The sequence below is a fragment of the Podarcis erhardii genome (genome assembly GCF_964252035.2).
Source record: "Podarcis erhardii genome assembly, chromosome: 4".
Classification (NCBI taxonomy): domain Eukaryota; kingdom Metazoa; phylum Chordata; class Lepidosauria; order Squamata; family Lacertidae; genus Podarcis; species Podarcis erhardii.
The window spans coordinates 80330386-80351198 of record NC_138508.1 but is presented as its reverse complement, the minus strand read 5'-3'; the positions used below and the strand labels follow the sequence as shown (position 1 = coordinate 80351198).

At 42.9% G+C, this 20813-nt stretch overlaps 1 protein-coding gene and 1 long non-coding RNA gene across 3 annotated transcripts in view; one reads left to right on the top strand and one right to left on the bottom strand.

Moving 5' to 3' along the window:
• The first annotated feature begins 4305 nt into the window (after positions 1 to 4305).
• The window catches only part of LOC309339884, a 32560-nt gene continuing 16052 nt past the window's right edge, over positions 4306 to 20813 (top strand). Inside the window, exon 1 of the long non-coding RNA XR_014155611.1 lies at positions 4306 to 6600. This is a non-coding gene — a long non-coding RNA (uncharacterized lncRNA). The remainder of the gene's footprint in view (positions 6601 to 20813) is intronic.
• SH3RF3 (SH3 domain containing ring finger 3) overlaps positions 15385 to 20813 on the bottom strand; it is a 214718-nt gene continuing 209289 nt past the window's right edge. For both annotated transcript variants that reach the window (XM_081858073.1, XM_081858072.1), the window contains one exon: positions 15385 to 15906. In XM_081858073.1, the coding sequence (XP_081714199.1) occupies positions 15738 to 15906 (169 nt within the window). In that variant the 3' untranslated portion in view covers positions 15385 to 15737. The remainder of the gene's footprint in view (positions 15907 to 20813) is intronic.

The following is a 20813-nucleotide window of genomic DNA, read 5'->3' as shown; positions in this document are numbered from 1 at the left end:
AAATTTTTCCCAACCCTACCTGCAAATGCTGGGGATTGAACCTGGGACATTTGGTATATAAAGCAGATGCTCCACCACTGAGCTAAGGCCCTTCCATTGGGGCTAAATATTTTAAAAATCAAATTGCAAGTATATGCCTTTGGAGGGCTAGGAACCTCACCCGCATTTCCCTTGCTGGCTGCAAGAAAAGCACAAGGCAGGGACATGGAAGGGAAGCAAGAGACTGTCATGAACAACAGTCTAGGTGTATGATGTCTAAACTTGCCCTCCTTGTAATAATATCAAGATAGATTTCCTAGAGTACGTTCTAAAAATAAATGGGAAAATTGAATTATGTTTATTAGGCTGTGATGAACGTTTAAGTAGGGCATTAAAGGGGGGGGGGAGAATGTTCAGGGTAGCATATTGGATTTGCCATAATTTTATTAAATGAAAGGTAGCACTGGCAGGAAGCCCTCCTTCTGTTTGCAAAATCCACTGTGTGCAGCTGCTTGACATGCAGGGAGGACTATATGAAGGAAGGAAAACACAGGATTGGTTTGTGGAGAACGTTCATACGTGGGGAAAGCTATCTGTCTACACACCATAGAATGGGGGAGTGGAAGAACAGCACCAAGGAGCATAGCTTTTTTCAGAGAAGGAGTGATGGCATCATCAAAACTGCTTGGGTAATTGATGGGCCCTCCTTGTTCTTTCTGGCAAGTAAATGAGGTGATAATGAGGCCTTCAAGTCTTTTCCCAGGCAGATTAGGATAGAAGGTGCCAGAGAAGGAGGAAAATAATCATGCAGGGTTCCGTTGTCTTTGATGGAGTTCCTGCTCCATCAAATCATAGAATTGTAGAGTTGGAAGGGACCACAAGGGTCATCTAGTCCAACCCGCTGCAACTCTGGAATCATGTGGGACTCGAACCCATGATCCTGGATTTAAAAGTCTCATGCTCTACCAGCTGAGCTATCACGCCAGCTGTTTAAATGATAGCACTTCTTTGCAAGATGGTTTGCACTTCTATTTAAAAGCTAAATTTGCATTTAAACTGGCTGAGGCTCTTTTCTTCAAATTCAGTGTGTTTTACTATTTGGGTCTTTGAGTGGTATTCAGCGAAAACCATCTATATCTTCCCCAAAACAAAAATATATATGTAGATGCATCAAATTGTGCTTCTATAGTTTTGCCTAAAGAGCCTGATTTTATTTTAATTCACAGAAAGAGACTGAGCATTGATACCGTTCCAAGTTTCTAAGAGTTAAAGGAATTTGGGCCTCCCCCCGCCCCTTACAGAAACATAACATTGTCAGAATTCTGATTTTAATTTTTTTTAAAAAAATATGCGTAGCATTCAACTAAGACTTACTCAGAGTGGACCCACTGCAGTTCATGAACATAAAGTTAGATCCATTTATTTCAATGAGTCTACTCTGAGTAAAAACTCAGTTGAGTCCCACCCTGTGCGATCCAAAAGCAAATACCATTCAGTTATTTTGCTGCGTACTGTGCCTGATCTTCGGAGTGGGTGCGTGTGTTTGTGTCTTACTTCGATCATCACAGATCCCTGCACTCTTGGATTCCTTTTGGACCACGTCTGCTGTCAGGATGACCTGCACACTGGCCACAACACTACAACAATGTAATATAGACAGATAGCCTTTCTGCCCATGCTGCATATTTCAAGCTAATCCCGAACACCTTTTTTTGTTTTTGTTTGCGCTGACGTTACAGAGCACGATGAAAAACAGAAATGAGGTTCCCTGCTCTGTTCAGGGAGAGGTGGATTTGAGGCACAACACATAAAGCTTGATCTTTTTACGATGACAAGAAGTTCTCTTGATGTGAAAATGGGAAAGAAAGGCTCATCTGGACAGGACCATAATGACACTAAACTGAGTTTTGGTTCCCTTCAGTGTATGCCACAGTCTGTATTCTTAATTGAAACCGATGGCTCCCTGGGTAGCTGGGAGCCGCATGGCAGCTTTTTATTACACCCTCTATTATCTTTGCTGTTACCTTGGAAAATGTAGTGTGCCTTTTATTGATACGGGAACAAACGTTGCATTATTCCTCCCTTTCCCGCAAAGTACTTTTGGGGGAGTTTAGGAAGAGAGTAGCATCTTGGACTTTGACTTAAGACCGAATTGCATGCAGTCGTTACCAGAGTTGTCAGGAAAAGGGGAAAATACTAATGGTGGGTTTTAAACAGGCGAAATAAGCCAAAATATGCATAATTTTCTAAAGGCAGCTGTCTTGAGGGGTTCATTCATAAAATGGAGGAGATTATAAAATATATGTGGTTTTTGCATATTCATTAAAGCCTCTGCTTTAGAAAGCCAGATAAGACTAATGGCAAAATAAATCACTTTGTATCCATTTAGTGATGGCACTTTATGACTAATGAACAATTGGGGAGTGGGGCGGGGGAGGGGGATGACCTTTGCTGAGATATTGTAGGCTTTGCTGTAGCAATGGTTCGCAGACACCACGGTTGTGCCTGAGTACATCATAATGGAAGGAAATCCATGACAGGATGCCAATTATGACATATACATTCCCTTAATTTACACCCAGCCCCCAGAGGAATGCATGTTGCCCGGAAGGTCTGTGCATGGACAACTAGATCCTTCTGTTATTTTGTGCAAAAGAGCCAACTGTATGTTGCGACTCAACATTCTGTACTAGATAATGTATTTCTCCGTGGAGGAAAATGCCCAGACTGCTTACCGTGCAGATATTGATCATGTGCGCCACAATCTGGCTACAATCTCGTATGGCCTCTCTCTCTCTGAAGGCAAAGATTGGCAGGGACATCTCTGCACAATCCAATCGCCTGCCATGCTCGCCCAGTGCAAAAAAGGTTTCAAATTCCTTTGCCAGTTAAAACTGGTTATAAGTAAGCTCTTACATAAATAAAAAGGAGCTTTTCATGTTAACTGTAAACTCAAAAGAACAACGGGTTGGCGGGCTCACCTTAGCAGAAGCGCTGTTCCATATTATATATTGGAGAGTGGCACCTTTATTTACACGGTTATTTTTAAATGTTCTTGCTGCTGCCTTGAAAAAAAGACTGTAATAAATACTATAGGGATTTCCCCACGAAGGCAGTATTAATAGCCCAGTGATAGCCCAGGAGTCAGTATTTGTAATAGAGACAGACAACCCCGCACCAACGTTAATTTGGAAATAAGTAAAAAAAAATTAAAAATTGTCCAGTAGCACCTTAGAGTCTAAGTTTGTTCTGGGTATAAGCTTTCAGATACACTGAAACAGAAGTCACCAGACCCTTATATATATATATAGTGGGAGGGTGGGGTGGGGTTTTTCTCAGAAGGGTAGTAGGAGATTGACTCAATGGGTATGGTAAACCTGTTAATTTGGAAAGGGTGGGTCATTTTCTCTGCCTGCCTACCATTTCATGACACCTTGAGCATTCACTTACTTGTTTCTGCTGAACCAAAAAAAAAAAGTAGGGACAGTTTGTAGCCACTATAATTTTTAGAAATGTCAGTGTTTGTTATTTACAATCTCTGCACCATGCTGTAAAGGTGACTGGGGTGAGAGGAAGGATGAAATTGTTTCCTTGGAGATTTCTTATGGGTTCGCTCAGAGCAAAACAAGAGTCTGTGCTGACTGGGATTTCAAATTGCGTTGTCTGTCTGGGTTCATGGTTCAGTAATGAGGCGAAGCAACTCATGACATGCACCTGTCCTTAACGTCCAGAGGGAGGAACACCCTCTCTTTTGCACCGCAGCAAAACTTTGGTTGTAGGTTTACATAGAGGTGCAGAGCTGTCTCCTTGCTAATTCAGCTTTAAAAAAATAACCTGATTTTGGGCTTATTCAGACTTGTGCTTGTCTCATACGTAGAAAGCATGGGTCCAAGCAGTTTTCCACTTGCCCCAGGCATGGGTCTGGGTGGTTTTGCCCTTTCCTTGCCACTTTCCCCAGGGAAAACCTGCTCTTCGGCGCTAAATTGGAGCAAGCGTCAGTCTGGATAAAATCCGATTGACGTTTGCTCTGATTCAGTGGTGAAGAGCAGGTTTTTCCTGGGGGAAAGAGTAAGTCTTGATGAGCCCTTAGAGAACAACCACTTGCCTTGGGATCACGAAGGATGTGCGAATAGGAAATGCTCAAACAGCAGTAGAGGCCACTGAAGGATTAGGTAGGACAAACCAAACATAAAGGAAACACACAGATGACCAATGGTTAAAAGACTCCCAAAGAAAAGAGGGATAGGCAGAAAGTGTTGTGCATTTTATCCAAAGACTTGGTGATTCCTCCATCCTAGGCTTCGATGGCATGCTTTACTTTTTTAAAAAAGTTTTTATTCAAGATTTTCGTGGGTTACAAAAGTACATACATCACCTCTGTTTTCAGATTATAAAGTCCTTTCTACAGATCAGTTATATTCAGTGTGAGACATTAATGTTGCCAGCATAAGGTTAGGGGAGAAGAGAGTTGTACGGGTATTAAACTTTCATTCTCTTACAAAGTGTATGCAAGGTTTTTGCGTCAGCGTCACGTGGGTAGGTTCTCTTTCTATTCATTTATTAGTTTTCATTGGCGGTGAGAGAGATTGGGGGGCCCAGGGGCCTGGCTGGTTGCCTTCAGTTGACTGCAGTGAGTTTCATTTGCGTGTGAGAGAAGGGGGAGAGGTTGTTGGATCAAGTTAGCCATATTGATTTGTATGCTGTTGGTGGGTTCCTGTTGTTGTCTTGTTGGGCTGTGTGTGTAATAAAGGGGAGCCACACTAGGGTGAAGGCGTCCTCTTTTATTTGTTCCTGTGCCAGTTTCAGTTTGTTGGTTAGCTTTTCTAGTAAGCATAGCTGTCAGCCTTCCCTTTTTTTGCGGGAAATTCCCTTATTCCAGTGCCGTTTCCCGCTGCTTCCTGCTGCTATCCCGGATTGTTAGATATCCCGTAGACTGTCCCTGGGACAGGTGAGGCAGCTGGTCCCTTATTTTCGAGGCTGCTGATCCCTTATTTTCAAATCTGAAAGTTGACAGCTATGTCTAGTAAGGCTGTTTCCCATACAGTTTGGTACTAGTAGTCCATGTTCACTGCTGACAGATCCCTCCAGCATCTAGCTAGGGTGCTTTTGGCTGCTGAGAATAGGTGGCTTATGAGCTCTTTGTAGTGTGAGTGCACATGGCATGCTTAACTTAGGGCCAAATTCCAGTATTTTGGTGCTTTAAAAAAAAAAATACAGCAGTGGAGGAGGGGCGATGGTAGAGTTTGAGATCACAGCAGGTATGGATTAGGAATATAAGCAGAGCCTTCTTGCTGTGGTCCTGATGAAGAAGACTCCACTGTACCTGCCATTTGCATTTAGAAGAAAGCTTGGCAAACTTATTTGCTTGTATACTAGGGATGCACACATGTGCCTAAACCCATTCTGACATTCGTTCTCATCAGGTATTTTCCCTTCTGCCACACGTCTCTATTCCGTTTTGCTGCCCGGTGATGTGGAAATACACTTTATTTTTTACATGTATCGTAGCTCACAATGGGTGTATGTATCTATGCCATCAACAAATGTTTACGAATGAATTACTCTCCCCACATAGTTAATGTATTAACAGAGGGGTAGCCCTGTTAGTTTTTTCAGCAAAAGCAACAGATAGTCCTATGAAACATTCAAGACGAAGTTAACGGGGGGGGGGGGGAGTGTAGAAAATAACTGTTATTATTCTATGTGTGATGGGGTGAGATCCTACCTTAGGACTGATACTAAGCTGGTAGCTGGTAGTGACCTTGTTATCGCTATAGGAAGAGGCAAGTCAAAATGTGTTTCTGCAAATTGATTTGACCGTGTCTGTGAAAATACGCACCTGCTAATCGGAGAAGCTGAGTATGTCATAAGCACAGGATTTCTCTGTGCTCCTTGTGTACAGAAAGCAGATACGACAGACCAGGATTTAGAAATAACAGGATTAAAGAGGTGGGTACATTGTAATTTCCCGGGATTACCTTTCAAGTTTGCATATTGCTGGAATATGGGTAATATTCCTCAACGCTTGTTTTGCTTCTTAAATGATGTGTAATAGAAAATGAAAGCAGAATAATTTAGTCCAGTTCGTTTAAAATAATACAGAAAGGCTGACCTCTGTCATTGAACTGCTATGCACATTGATGATTTTTATGAACTGGAAGCCAATTCCACCTTCCCACATTATCAAATAACCTCATCAAAAGTTAAAATACCCTCCTCCCAACCCCACCTAAATTTGCATTTAGATTGTTTGGTGCCAACATTCTCAATAAGATACTTTTCAGCTCTGTCAAACAAAACCTGATTGTCATTTAGCACAGGGGCAGTCAATTTACATTTCCATTAACGTAGATCCCAGACAATTATTGGAGGAAATAAAAAAAAAGAAAAAGAATCTTATAAAAACCAGCTTTCTGTCTGCAGTTTTTATGGAGCCCGGGAGTCGATAAAGGGTGGCTCTTATCACCGTCGGCCCCGGGAATGGCTGTCACAAAGACGAGGCTCCTCTGAATGAAAGGAGTATCTAGAGGAGACACCGGTGATGATGTACAGGAAAGAAAGCTGAGCAGGTTGTCAGTCTGCAGGAGAACTGGGTAGGCAAACAGAGACAGGCTGAGAGAGGTTAGTCTAGGTCAAAGGGTGAGAGTGAAGGTCCTAAGGCGAGGAGCTGGAAGAGGCTCAGACTCAAGATTGGGTACACAGTGAGCAGGAGGCAGGGGTGATAAGACCTTATACCATATTGACCTGAATATAAGCCGGACCTGAATATAAGTTGCACCTTTAAAATTCAAAGGGGAAAGAAAGACAAAAAGACAATACCCGAATATAAGCCGCTCCCTTAAAATTCTGAAGGCACTCACACCTGTTCCATTTACCGTATGTCTGTTTCAGCAGCGATACCGTAAAAGCCAATTTTTGTAAGGTCGTGAATTTAAGCCGCACTTTTAACTTTTCATGGTCAGAATTTGGAAGAAAAAGATGAGGCTTATATTCAGGCTGATACGGAAAGTGTCATGAACATACATTTTCTGCCCTGGGAATTATTTATTAATTTAATTGCCTGCCCTTCACCAGCTGGCCTCAGCGTGGGATACCACAATTTAACATTCAGAACTAAAAACAAACCCACACAGTTAAAACATATTGCATTTACGGGAATAAGGTAGGTCTTGAAAACACATCATGGAATGCACTGGGGTATGTGTTCAAATCGCCTTCCTCACACTTTCGATGGTTTGTTTCCCCCAAGCAGGAGCTGCAAATCAATCTGTAAATATTCTGAAAATAATTTAAGGATCTAGATGGATGTCTGCAATGTGAAGAATGGGGTTTTCCCCTCAAACTGTTATCATGCACTGGCTTTCTTGCTAGTGTACAGATCATATATTTGACTTGGCATGGAGTAACGCAGCATTACCTCTGCCAGTTTTGCCATGTTGTAAAGAGCCGCTGAGGTCAGGAAGGGCTCATGGAACTGTGAAAAAACCACAAATGCCGGATCTTTTTTCCAGGAAAGTTTAGAAATAGGCCTAGCGTTCTTTTTGAAAACAAACTGGAATGTTCCAAGAAAAAATAAAAAGAAGACTTCAAGGCTCTCCAATCCCTGGAAGCAAAGCTCTGCAAACTAACGGCATCCAGCTTCAGTTTTCTTGTTGGAGTCTCTGTGTGTAGTCTCTACACCATAGAGCCTCTTACTTTTCATACTGCTGGTTGACCTAGTTTCTCTCTCCAATGCATAACATTCCCAAGACATTTCCTAGAATAGACCCCCTAGGTCCAGACATGTGAAATGGCTGCTGTCTTGTAGTGAATCCTATGAAGTTGACAGTATCCCTTCACAGAGGCTGCTCCCGCAAATCACAACAAGGAGAATTTTCCCGATGTAAACACCTTCCTGAGCTATCCTATGGATGCTAAATGGAGCATTGATGGTGGCCCTACGATGTCAGTCTAATCCTCGGGAACAATTTTAACAGTCTGATACTGACGGGGCTCAGGCCAGATGTGCAGAGAAATGAACAGAATTTAGAAGGTAGGCATTCATAAATATGCCTTATGTGCGCCATCCAAATAAATCTGAAAAGAAATTGGGGAGGAAAGAGAGCTCGGTAGTAGAGCCACATGATTTGCATGCAGAAGGTTCTAGGTTCACTCCCTAGGCATCTCCAGTTCCAAGAATCAGGCAGCAGGTGATGGTTGCATTTGTGTAGATTAAGAGCTGGACTGGTCAGTGCCATGATTTGAACAAGTAAACTTCAAGAGCAATGAGACCCAAGTATTACAGAATGCAACCCTTTGCAAGAAAATTTGGGTGTGGATTTATTTTGCGCCTTACATTTGGAATAACTGGATCAAGTTCACATATAACACCAAGCCATGATTTGGTGCTACATAGCTGAGCACTGAGCTCACATACTTTTGCTTCCTCTCTCTCCTCCTGCCTCTTAATTCGTGACTTGCTGATTTGCAGCAAAGCATGATTTTGCCATTTCATCCAAAAAGGAAAACTCTGCAGGTTGGACCAAAACATTTTGTTGCCTGAGGTAAAGGACAAGATCATGCTTCCTCCCATGACATCTTCAAAGGCTGTCCGGACTGGTAGTGGAGTCCTGCTTCAACACTGGTAACAGGGCAGCATGTCACTGCATCTGAGGGCAGCAGGCTAGCTTAAGAGGCGCAAGACAGAGCAGGCAGCACGCTTGGCTTGTCTACTCCTCACTCGTTAGCATCTATCACCTGAGGTGGTGGCTTCATTCTGCCTAATGGTAGAGCCGGTCCTGAAACTATGGCTTGGGTTTGCCCTGAAAACAAAGATCAAACCAGGGTTTGATTTGGATTTACAACATTGGTTTGATTATGCAAACCATAATTTGCTGGTTCCAATGTAAGGGCAAACAATGGTTTGCCACAAATCAGGAATGCAACTGGGGAGCATGGGAGCAAAAATCCTGGCCCTGTATCACCATAGAATGATTTGGTGTTTCATGCACAACAGGCCAACCCATTGGGCCTTTGACTCTTAATTTTTCAATCTCTATTGCTCTCCATTCAATTAAAAAAAGAACCACACGTATTCATTTGGGTTACATTAATGGTTATTTTATTTAAAGGATGAGAAACACAGTAATTGCAGTTCATTTGTACTCATAATAACCATTGATGTTTTTTCAAAATTGTATGTTAACATCCATGTGTAACAAAAACCATTTTTTTCCTGAACTGTGCAAAGTACAAAGGGTTTGTTCACTTAGCAGAAACCTTCTCCAGTACAACAAACCTGACATTTTACAAAACAAGGCTGCCAGGACAATTCTGTTCATTTTCTGTCTTAGGAAACGCACACATGCGTGTGCACACACTCCCCCCTCCCTCCCCATGCTTCCTGTCCTTTGAATGCCGTTTATCAACATGGACCACCGGAAGAGCTAATACTTTCCACACAGAGGTCACTATCCAGAATCCCTGCCTTGTCTTTTGCATTCTGTGTTTGTGCTACATACGTGAAACTGATCCACTACTACAGGAGACTTCTCCAAGCTACCATGATAGATGAGAACTAAGATCTGTTGTTCAAATGTTGTTGGAGCTTCAAACAGTCAAAGAAACTCTTAATCCTCAGAGGAAATGCGAGCGATGGGTTTTTAAGCATCAAATGCTGGGATTGGAGTGAATTTGGGGGCACCAGTGGCGGAGCTTCATGCTCCAGCACCGGGGGGGGGGTAGAGAGCAGGCGGGGGCGTGGCTGGCATGCACCCCTGGGGCGTGGCGCATGTCCTGGGGGCGTGGCGTGCTGCCTGAGGGGGCAAAGCGCCCAGTGCGGGCAGGGGGGCAGCTGCGATGGCACCCCACTGGGATCGTGCTGCCGGGGGCGGTGCGCTCTCCCCGCCCCCCTCTTCCTCCGCCAGTGAGGGGCACAACCTGTAAAAATACTGAATTCAGAAAAGATGTGTTTGCAAATTGTTGCGTTTTGTCCTAGTGGAGTTTGTGGATTATGGATCTAACACCTTCATACAGAGATGTGCAAAAGCTTTTTGGCAAAACAACAGTGGCCATAATATCCCTGCCAAAGGGTGATGATTCCTTGGTGCTGCTGTTGCGTGAATGGCTGGCTGAATACACTCTGCAAGAGCTAAGATCCTTCGCTGCTCTATATTCTGAGCACAGCAAAGAAACCAATTCTAGATAAGGGGTGGCCTTGTTTATCAAAGAACAAGCAACTTTAGGTGCATGCATGAACATCTGTGTGCCTAGAAAGATTTGCGCCTTTTTTCTTTGAACAGCAACCCTACCCCAATAAACCTTACCCTTTGATGCTCCCCTCGGTTTCAAAAGTGGTTTACCATACAGCACTGGGCAGGAGGATTTGTTCAGGAAACATCTTTGAACCCGCCTTAGATGCGTGGAACTAGTTGTGTGGTTATCTGAATCTGCCCGTCTGCAGCTGAAGTACACAATGCTCACATCTGACTTATTCGTGCAAAACTCTTTTGACACTATGTACGAGGGGCTGTCACAACGATGGCAAACAGCCACCATTTTTGGTCCACTGTAGAGAGCCTTCAGTATTAAGCATATAATTATGTGCACTGTCCTGAACTGTTTGAGATTTAATTTTTTAAAAAACCAAACAAACATGTATCATAGGAAGTGGGAGAATGCACGGTCTTTAATCCCTTTTTACTTGTGAGAGGAATGTTTCCTTGCTCAAACTACAGAAGCACCAACATGGATTTGGTCCAAACAATTGGTTGCAATAATTCCAAAGCAAATCAGAATAGAAACCATCTTCTTTTGCCCATTCCCTCCCATCTTTTCTCAGTTCTGAATACAGATGCTGGTGAAGAAAACACTCCATCATCTCAGGTTCCCAGCTGGAGGAATTCTGAATTTCCACCACCCTTTTACCTCCCCCGGGGGAAAAATGACACTTTACATTGCCGGCCACAGATATTCTCACACTTGAAGTCAAAAGTCACAATGACCAGGGCATGCTACAGCTATATTTAAGGGTAACAGACACATTACACGCTAACACATGTAAAAGTACTGTAGTTCATTTTTTAAAAAACCAGCAAAGCCACTTCCGAGATGTGGGGATTTCGAGCAATAAAGTGGCAGAGAAGGGAGCACCCATCCCATCCTTATGCCGTCCACTGTATTCCCTCTCCAAATCACATTCCCAAGCAGCTCTTCCCTGAATGTGTCAAAGACGCATGCAAAAACATGGTTGGAATCCTGTATTGGGCAGGGAGCAATTGGGAACAAAACATCAGGCAGGGGAAGGGTTAAGTTGCACACCCCACCTATTTCCTTCCTCTAACTGCCCCTCCTGAAACAGCTAGTTTTGCTTTCTTTCATTTTTTTTTTTAATAAACAAATGGCTTCATGGCACTCTTACATGTTTTAGTGTGCAATACGCAGTTTGCCCCCCCCCCGAGTATTTTGAAGTTTAAGGTGGAACTTAAGCACGTACGCAAACATCTTCTAGAGAAAACAAAATTTAAAAGTGTTAAGCTTTGCCTTGATTGTGTCATTTGTTTTTAAATGATGAGAAGAGGTAGATGGGAAGGAGGGAACAGAATGGGCTGGCCAAAGTGTGCGCTTCAGGACAATTCATGAGAAGGCTGACTCTGGCCAGACCAGTGCCTAAATCACTCCCATCTACAGGAGAGACAAGAAGGGCAGATCCTGGTGTGTGTGTGTGTGTGTGTGTGTGTGTGTGTGTGTGTTGGGGGTATAATCGAAACGGGCTTGAGAGACGAGTGACAGCTGGAAATAAGGGCATGCCGATATCCTCAGGTAAACTCCCCTTTGGGGAAGGCACAGGTGAGCCTTAGCCTCCTGTAGAGCTGGGGGTCTCCCCTGGCCCACCCTCAAGCCCCTCCAAGTTTGGTAGCAGTGGCAAAAGAAACAACCATAAAAGTTGACACAGCCCTGGCAGGGGTTGGAGAGATTTAGTAAGGCATGAGGCCCAGCGAATCTGACAGGGACGCAAATTGGCTCCCTGTCCAGTCATCAGAAGGATGATTTGATGAGCAGGAAGGTGGCAATACCTCCCTTGTCAGCTGATCTGCTGTGGGAGGGGGCAGTGTGCCCGTGTGAGACTGTGGGGTGGCCACACCACTGACCTGTGGGTGCCACAGGGCTGGCTGAGGGCGATTCCAATCTTTGAGCCAAATAAGTTTAGGCATGTCTGCTCTAGGGTAGCTCTAGCTAAAGCTAGACGTTCTACCTAAAGGATCCCACAGAAGATGGAAAGTAACCTGAGTAACAGCTGAAATGTTTTTGAACTCACTTTTACTACTTCCACATATCCTCTTTTTAATCTTTGTATGCCACAGACTCCCTGGCGAACGAAATACATGTTGTTTGTATTGTTGTACCAGCTTTTCTATATATAACAGAGAGATTATCTGAATATTTCCATCACCGAATATGGCTTCCTAGAATATAGCTAGCACCCCATAAGTATTTGTGCATGAGTATCTGCCCTCAGAGCTGGTGTCATCACAAATGGGTCTCATCTATCCAAGTACCTGATGATTGTTTCAGCAAGTTTTAGGATTGGGCTGTTAGTCTGGCATGTTAAAATTAAGAGAGTAAAAAAACATTACCCTACATTTTGAAGGAGCAACGGGCTATGTCTCTTTCTGCCCATATCTTAGAATGAGAAGAATGTAGCTTATGCAGGACAAAGTAATACATTACAACAATGGGAAGATTTTGGGTGGTGTTTCCAGTATACACTGCCTGAATTAAACCGAGCAAAAGACATTGCTAAAAATATCCTTCTGTCTCTCTGACAATTTTTTTTAACAGATGTCAACAGCTGATTTATGACAGGTTTATTTTCTCGCTTCCTATTTATTGCACCTTTAAGTTCTTGGTTGCCGGAAGCTTCTATTGCCTGAATATTTTATTATTATTATTATGTAGCTTGACCCAGGTTAGAAAACCAAACACTGTTCAGAACTATACATTTCTACAGAAACAAATCACATTTTGATAGTGGTAATTACAGCCATCTTCTCTCTGACATTCAGAGACAGAGAGAAATAAGAATTCCAGCGTTCTGTGCTTGCGGGAACCTGCAGTGTTCTTTTTATTGCCATGTAGAAGTCAATTAAAATGAATCCTCCTGGAAAAGCTCCCAAATCTCCAGTAATTATCGCTGTCTAGACAGCGTACTATGCTTTGAAGAGGCTTCTGACACAATATATTTGTGTGTAAGGAACAAGCCACTGTATATTTAAGTGATACTTAAGATTCCGATTCCACGCTCCCCTCCTTTGGTTGCACGGAGAAAGCAAGAGAAAGGTTTTGATCTTTAGGAGCCTGACATTAGCGACAATAAAGGATACAAAAATACACATAGGAGTATCTTCTAATACAACAGATGATAAATGAATGTGTAGGTATCTGAGCTAACCAATGGAATTTCATTCAGTCAATGAATAATGGGTTGAATCCAAAGGTGCCCTTCTGGTGTGGAGCGGGGCTTCCTCTCACAGCACAGCTGTTTTACAGCTCATGCAATAGCCTTGCATAAATCCACAGATGTTCTCCTGCAGTTGAAAGCACGAGTACTGCTGTAGAGCATACCTAGTATAGCACTGTGTGATCTCTTTCGTAAGGGTTTGCTGAATGCCACTAGCAAGCTGTTTCCCTTCCACTCATGCGTCTTTGGATCGAATTCAATCGCTTTGCCTATTTGCCATCTCTTACTTCTTCTTCTTTTTTGTCACACTCTATAGCAGTTGCTGACCAGAATCCAGAGATTTGCTTTCCACAAGCAGATCAAGGTAATATTCCTTGTGAAATCAGCTCACGCGAGGTGCATTCAGAGAACACTTTCCCCATGTGGAAGCTTGTTTCACGAAGCTACTTGTATGCGTAGCTTGTGCAAAGCCTCGCACATAGAGCAGGGGCCCCCAAATGTCCCCCCATGGACAACTTGAAATTGCTGGGGGGCCACTAGATGGTTTTTCTGCCTGTTGTAGCAACTGCAGTGCGTAGATGATGTATGATTTTTTAAATTGCATTGTTATTGCTTCTTTTATTTTGTATTACAATTTGAGTTCCACAGAATATAAGACATAAGAGCAATAAAATACAATTAAAAATAAATATGTCTATTTAATGCAATGGATATGGGATCTCCCATCTTCATCCATAGACACGTGCTGGACCAACTGAAACTCATGGAGCACAGGTAGTATATGCAGTGGTACCTCGGGTTACATACGCTTCAGGTTACATACGCTTCAGGTTACAGACTCCGCTAACCCAGAAATAGTGCTTCAGGTTAAGAACTTTGCTTCAGGATGAGAACAGAAATCGTGCTTCGGCGGCGCAGCAGCAGAGGGAGGCCCCATTAGCTAAAGTTAAAGTTAAGAACAGTTTCAGGTTAAGAACGGACCTCCGGAATGAATTAAGTACTTAACCCGAGGTACCACTGTAGACCAGTTTGGGAACTCCTGATGCAGAGAGTTTCACAAGGATTTCTTCTGCTTGTGGTCCTATCTGTATCCTGGCTCCAGTTGCTTCAATGTCAGTAGCAAGTATGGCAACGGTAAGATCTTTTGCATACTTGAGAACAATTTTTTAATCAGATATGCCAAATCAAGTATTTCTTAACTGGGTTTTTAAATGAAAAGTAGCGCCGTATGTATGTGAAGTAGGACTTTCCTTATCTATATGGAGTTTGCAATGTATAACATTTCTTGCATTAGAGAAGTATATTGTATAAAAGCTCTCTTATCTGAAATACATTAAAGCAACAATCAAAATTAAAATGCTGCAAAGGAAAGAAAAAGTAATGGCTAACTAAAACGTCATGTAGTTGATGATAGTCAGTCCAGCATATCAGATTGTTGGCTCTTCGTATGAAATCTTTGATGCGCTATTAAGCTAACTACAGGAGATGCAGTGACAAGAGAAAAAGTCTCAATGTGGTGTCCACACTGCTCGACGTGACTTGGCCATGCGGTCCATTGTCACACATAGGATTTGGCTTTCAGAATGGGTTGGGAAGTTGTGGGAAAATGCACTTTTCCAGTGTTGACTTGCCTGACACTGGGAACGCTACTCTCAATATTTTTCTGGGGGTGCACGTTGTATGAAAAGGCCCTGACTAGTATTCTTAAGCAGAATATTTTGAGGTATCTATTAGAAAGGAATGCTGGCAATGTTTTGGACTCCCAAGTTCTGTCTAGCCGAACAATGTGCAGATTTCAGCGGGTTGCGTCCCGTCCATGAGCTTCCTTTACCCCCACCTGGGAAAACAGACAAGTTCAAGAGTCCCCCTTGCACCCCTCTTGAAACTCAAGTCCCTCTTGCATAGGCCAGTAATAAGAACACTGCAGCTCAGACAAATAAATTACAGCAATATAACAAGTTTCTTAACCCCCTTTTTTTAAAACATACTTTATCATTTACACAAAGTGTGGCGGCTGGATTTTAGCTTAAGATACAACCCAAATGTGTGTCCTCTCAGTCTTCGACTCCGAGTGGAAGGCACGACCACAGCAATACTGCTTGTATGTACCGTACGTGGGTTTGAAAGCACAGCAAGAGACCTCATCTCCTGGGCTGAATATCAAAGAGCCTGCGGAGTCTTTGGAAATAATAATTACAGTTCTTGTTATGGCAGTGGATATTAGGAAAGTTTCCCTTCGCTGTTTCTTTTTTTTTTTTTTTGTGCTATGGAATTTCCTGTGAAAGGTCCTTCGAGTCCAAAAAGTGTGGAGCTCAAGCCCTCAGAAGCTCTCCACAAAGCTGCCAGGAAAGAGGCCTGACCTGCCGTTTCTCTGCAAGGTCCCTTTGTACCAGCCGTCCTCCCTTTTCTTGTGGACAAACACGATGTCGCCTTCTTTCAGTTCAATCTCGGCTTCGCTTTGTGGGGGATAGGGGACCACAACACGATACCTTTAAGAGACAGAAGGGTAGACCTTATTGCAGATGGTGGTTCATACGTTCTACTTCTACTCCCTGGAAGGGTCAGAGATCTACACCTGGAACCAGCAACCGCATGGCCTGGTTGGGAATGATGATGTGGAAAGTTCCCACGCCAGAAACTCTTACACAATGCATATATTTATGTCAGTTTTATCAATAAGCCGTCAAAAGTTACTAGGCAGCAGAATGCTTCACCAGCCTTGGGTGGTAGCAGAAAAGGGACAGGGAGGCACGTTCCTCCTTCAGCAGCCTGCTGCATTTTACTTATTTAGCATTTATGTTTATTACTGCCCCATAACATAGCTATCTGGATGCAGCTCAGAGACCATCTTCGCTCCAGCAGCCTGCTTGGTTTCTTGCTCACAGGCTTACATAGAATTCCTGGCCATCTGTAGCTGCCAGGCAAATACACAAGCTGATTTATTGAGAGAGTATCTCTGTACCTTGCTTTTCAGCTAAGAGGATATATTTAAAAAGTCACTGGCTTCTTTTGTTTATTATACTTGCATTTCACTGTTCCTTTAGCGGAGTGGCTGCCAGCATCTGATCATGGATGACCCTTCACTATCAGTGTAACATCATCGGTTAGCATAGGAGGGGTCACCATAACACTGTTGAGCATCATATTGTATCTGAAATGCCTGGAGAAAAGCTGTGTATTTTGACATGATTGCACAACTGTGTAAAATATAGTGCTCATGAGTCAGGATGTAAGGAGGCAGTTGTCTTGTATTTGTTGCAAGCAGCCCTGTTTCTGTTCCGCTGCAGTTCACTTTCTGCCGAAAATGTTATTTGTCATGCTGTCTGCTGTGGTGAAATTATGTAATTTGTGCAATTAATGACACAAATTACATTGTTATTAAATGATTCCACCCCATTCATTTAATTGTGAAGGAAACTATGCAAATGGGGAACACACACACACACACACAATTTGCGGATAACAGTGAATACCAGTTGTATTCACTGGATTGATTTCTGTTCTGGACACGGGAGGTATAAGCAAACATTGGCAATTGCTGCTCCTGTTTCCATTTTTGACAGAATTCTCCAACATCCCTGCTCATGAGCGATCCAAAATAAGCTGGTCATCTTTCCCCCTCACCAGAAAATCAGGTTGTCACTTCCTCCGGGTGTGCCAATGCAAGTAATAGGGTTTGAAATGTGGACTACTGGCTAACTATGGAGAAAGTCTATCATACTGCCATGGGCAGTTCTGCTACACTTTGCGAAGCACTGCCAATCTCAGCCATTATGCAAATGAATGTTCACATTATTTTAGACATGCTGCTTCAGTGCTGACTAATTACATTATTCAATTAGAGTAATTTTAGCTAAAATGATCCCAGGTTTTAAATCTTTCAACTGTGTATGGATGTGCATAATGGAATAAGCAAAATAGGGCAGAGTTTATTGGACCCCATCTTCCTGGTGAATGGAAATGCAACATTTTATTTTACTTCGAACTGTTCAAATTTAGGTGCATCGTAGTGGCAGAAGCATTCCGCATCTGCTCAAACTGTCCAACTGTAATTCAAAGCAGATGTGGAAAACCAGAGCTCATAACACAATAAATTGGTGTCTCTCCCACCCCAATTTACAAATGGCAAAACTCTAAAGGGCTACATAGTATCTAAAGGGAGACTATGTGTACATAAGCACATAGGGATTTGCTATCTGCCAAAACGTTTTCACGTATTTGGTTTTTTTTTGCAAAATATAGCACGAATGGTGGGTCTTGGGTCTCCTGCTCCACTGATCAGCCAGACCAGGCAAATTCAGCATTATAAGGACCGGGAATATTAAGTAAATAACATTTCCTAGGCATTTCCTGACAGCTCTCACAGTGATGAAACTGGATTATCTCAGTTGTGCTGATTACAGCGGTTATATGTTTAGGCAAACGGCACTGGAAGGAAGCAGGTGTTAAGAAAAAAGAATTGGAATAAATTCAGGCTAGAATGTGCTACAGTGAAGGAAAATATGAGCCATTCCCTCCTTGGGCTTCATTATCTGATTAGTTTCATACACAATACCTTACAAAATGCACAGTCAGCTCTGAATTCCACTCCAAGCTGCAAACAATTAATCAGTGTGATTAATTCCTCTACCTTTTATTGCAATTAAAATTTAGCCCATTAATAGGTAGGAATGACAACAAGCAATGACCCCCAAGGCTTGGGAAGCCCCACAAAATGCACTGCAGTAATTAACAATTGTTTTCCTTCTTGCAATGAGTGTTAGGTAGCTTCTTGCAATGGCTAGCCCAGGTATAGGCAAACTCTGGCCCTCCAGCTGTTTTGGGACTACAATTCCAATCACCCCTGAACACTGGTCCTGTTAGCTAGGGATGATGGGAGTTGTAGTCCCAAAACACCTGGAGGGCGGAGTTTGCCTATGCCTGGGCTAGATGGTGGGGGGGACTCAGATGGAGGGGTACAAAATGCGGGGCTTAGGGTACAAAACAAGTAAAAAATATTAGCATCAGTTTGAAGGGGATTCCAATTTTGGGGGTTCACATTTAATGAAGCTGTGCCTACTGTGTTTTATTAGAGTTGCCTAACTCTCCCGTATTTTATATATTTGTGGGTGTCAAGCCACAAGTGCTGCATAAAATATGAATCTGTTCATCTGAACCCACCCATGCACTTTACTTCATCTATAGAACTGAACAAATTATGTATACAGTAAAATACAAACAAGCAAACATGTTGAGATGTGGAGATGAAAAAGTCAGTGTGTTGCCAGATGTGAAATGCAGCTTCACACATGTATTTTATTTTATTTTTTAAAAATTGTACTACTGAGCACTTGGGTGACTTAATGAGCACATATGGATGTGGAATGAACTTCCAGACAAGTGTTTAATGTAGCTGCTCAAATGATCCAGGGCTAGGCATTATCCTTCCTAGTGTGCAAAGGTAATTAATATTCCTCATTTATAGGCATAAAGAACCATATGATCAGTTAAGGGGTGCAGATAAACCAGTGATATGGAAGTTAATTCATAAATCAATTAGAAAACCTTGCCCGCTGAGTATAATTAAGCTTATTTCAATTAGAGGTTATTCTCGGATTTAAGACTCTGGGAATCAAAACGCCTGAAAATTAGGATCTGAATTCTCAGCTACTACAAAGTGCAATTAGCACTATCTGTAATGTTTTAAGAGGCCCATCTGTATAACTCCATTTGCAGCTTATTGTGCAAACAATGAGAACACAGGCTGGCCGCCTGGCTCTGTGCATTTTCCATTCCACAGCTTCACAATCCTGCCCTTGCTTAACTTCCATTCTTGGGGCTAAGAACGTAGCAGTATTTTTATCATGCCTGGTTAGAAGAAAAAAATGTAAATTAATAGTAAGGCTAAATTTTTCTGGGTTTTGGTGGAAATACAACCGTTGGCGTCATGGAGCAGGCTTCAATGCTTTCAAGTCTGGGAATGTTCCTATCGACTTGTCCTAACAGTAGCCAAATAAAGCAGTCTTGCTACTAAATCTGCTAGCCCTCGTGCCCAGACATTCTGATGTGAATTATGACACACACAGAGAACCATTTTTTTTTTTTGGTAATATGGAAACAATTCTTATTTCCCACATATGCTTGGTTATTCAGAAGTCTGCTATAGGGTGGGGTTTTTTTTCATGATCTCTGGGGGTTAAAAATGGAGTCTTTGCACTTAATAATGTGCTTGCTTTTAAAAAATGCTAATAGCCCTGGGAGTGGGGTGTGGCTGATTGGAATCACAGCAGGCAGGGAGTTAATGAAGTTATTGAATTTATTAATTGCTTCCCGTAATAGAATGTCCCAATGTGGTGTACAAGTATAAAATACAGTGATGCAATAAAAATATAGGTAAAGGTAAAGGGACCCCTGACCATTAGGTCCAGTCGTGGTGGACTCTGGGGTTGCAGCACTCATCTCGCTTTATTGGCCAAGGGAGCCGGCGTACAGCTTCCGGGTCATGTGGCCAGCATGACTAAGCCACTTCTGGAGAACCAGAGCAGCGCACAGTAACACCATTTACCTTCCTGCCAGAGCGGTACCTATTTATCTACTTGCACTTTGACGTGCTTTCGAACTGCTAGGTTGGCAGGAGCAGGGACCGAGCAATGGGAGCTCACCCCGTTGCGGGGATTTGAATCATCGACCTTCTGATCGGCAAACCCTAGGCTCTGTGGTTTAGACCACAGCGCCACCCATGCCCCTAATAAAAATATACAAACATATTAAAAACAAGGGGCTGTGCCCCTGCTCTCTTCCCTTGCTGACTCTGCCTGCACCCAACCCATCCCTCACCAAAGTCACCCCTCCTCCTGATCTCACCAAAACCAACCTTCCCCTCCTTAGAACCTCTAGAGTTTGCCTGGGCTGCCAACTTGCATGCTTAGGATGCTCAGTTGTCTGGTATGCCCACTCACAAACTTGCTGGCCGGGGTTGCCTGCCTGCCTTTCCATCTCCGTCCTCTCTGGCCTCCAATGCTGCTGCAAGAGTCTAGCAGCTCTGACAGCCCAGTTTGCTGTCATGCTGCAGTTTGAAACGCCACCTGTCAGCAGTCATGTGAACTGCAGCATGACAACATTATTCCATTTTTATTTTATATATGAGAACATAATCAAAGTGGGGGAGAAATCCAGTCATTGGTGCTCCTCAAATGTGCTGGAAAACAAAAAATATCTTTGCCTGGCCCCAAAACAATGATGAAGTCGGTGCCAGGTTGCCCTCAATGGGGAGTGCATTCCATTAGGTGTTTTTAATCAGAGGCTGGATGGCCAACTCAGGGATGCTGTTGCAATAAAATAGGAACCTTGCAATAAAATGAAAATGTTTCTGTACAAAATACTCTGCATAGGATGGCAGCTAACCCAAATTACAAGT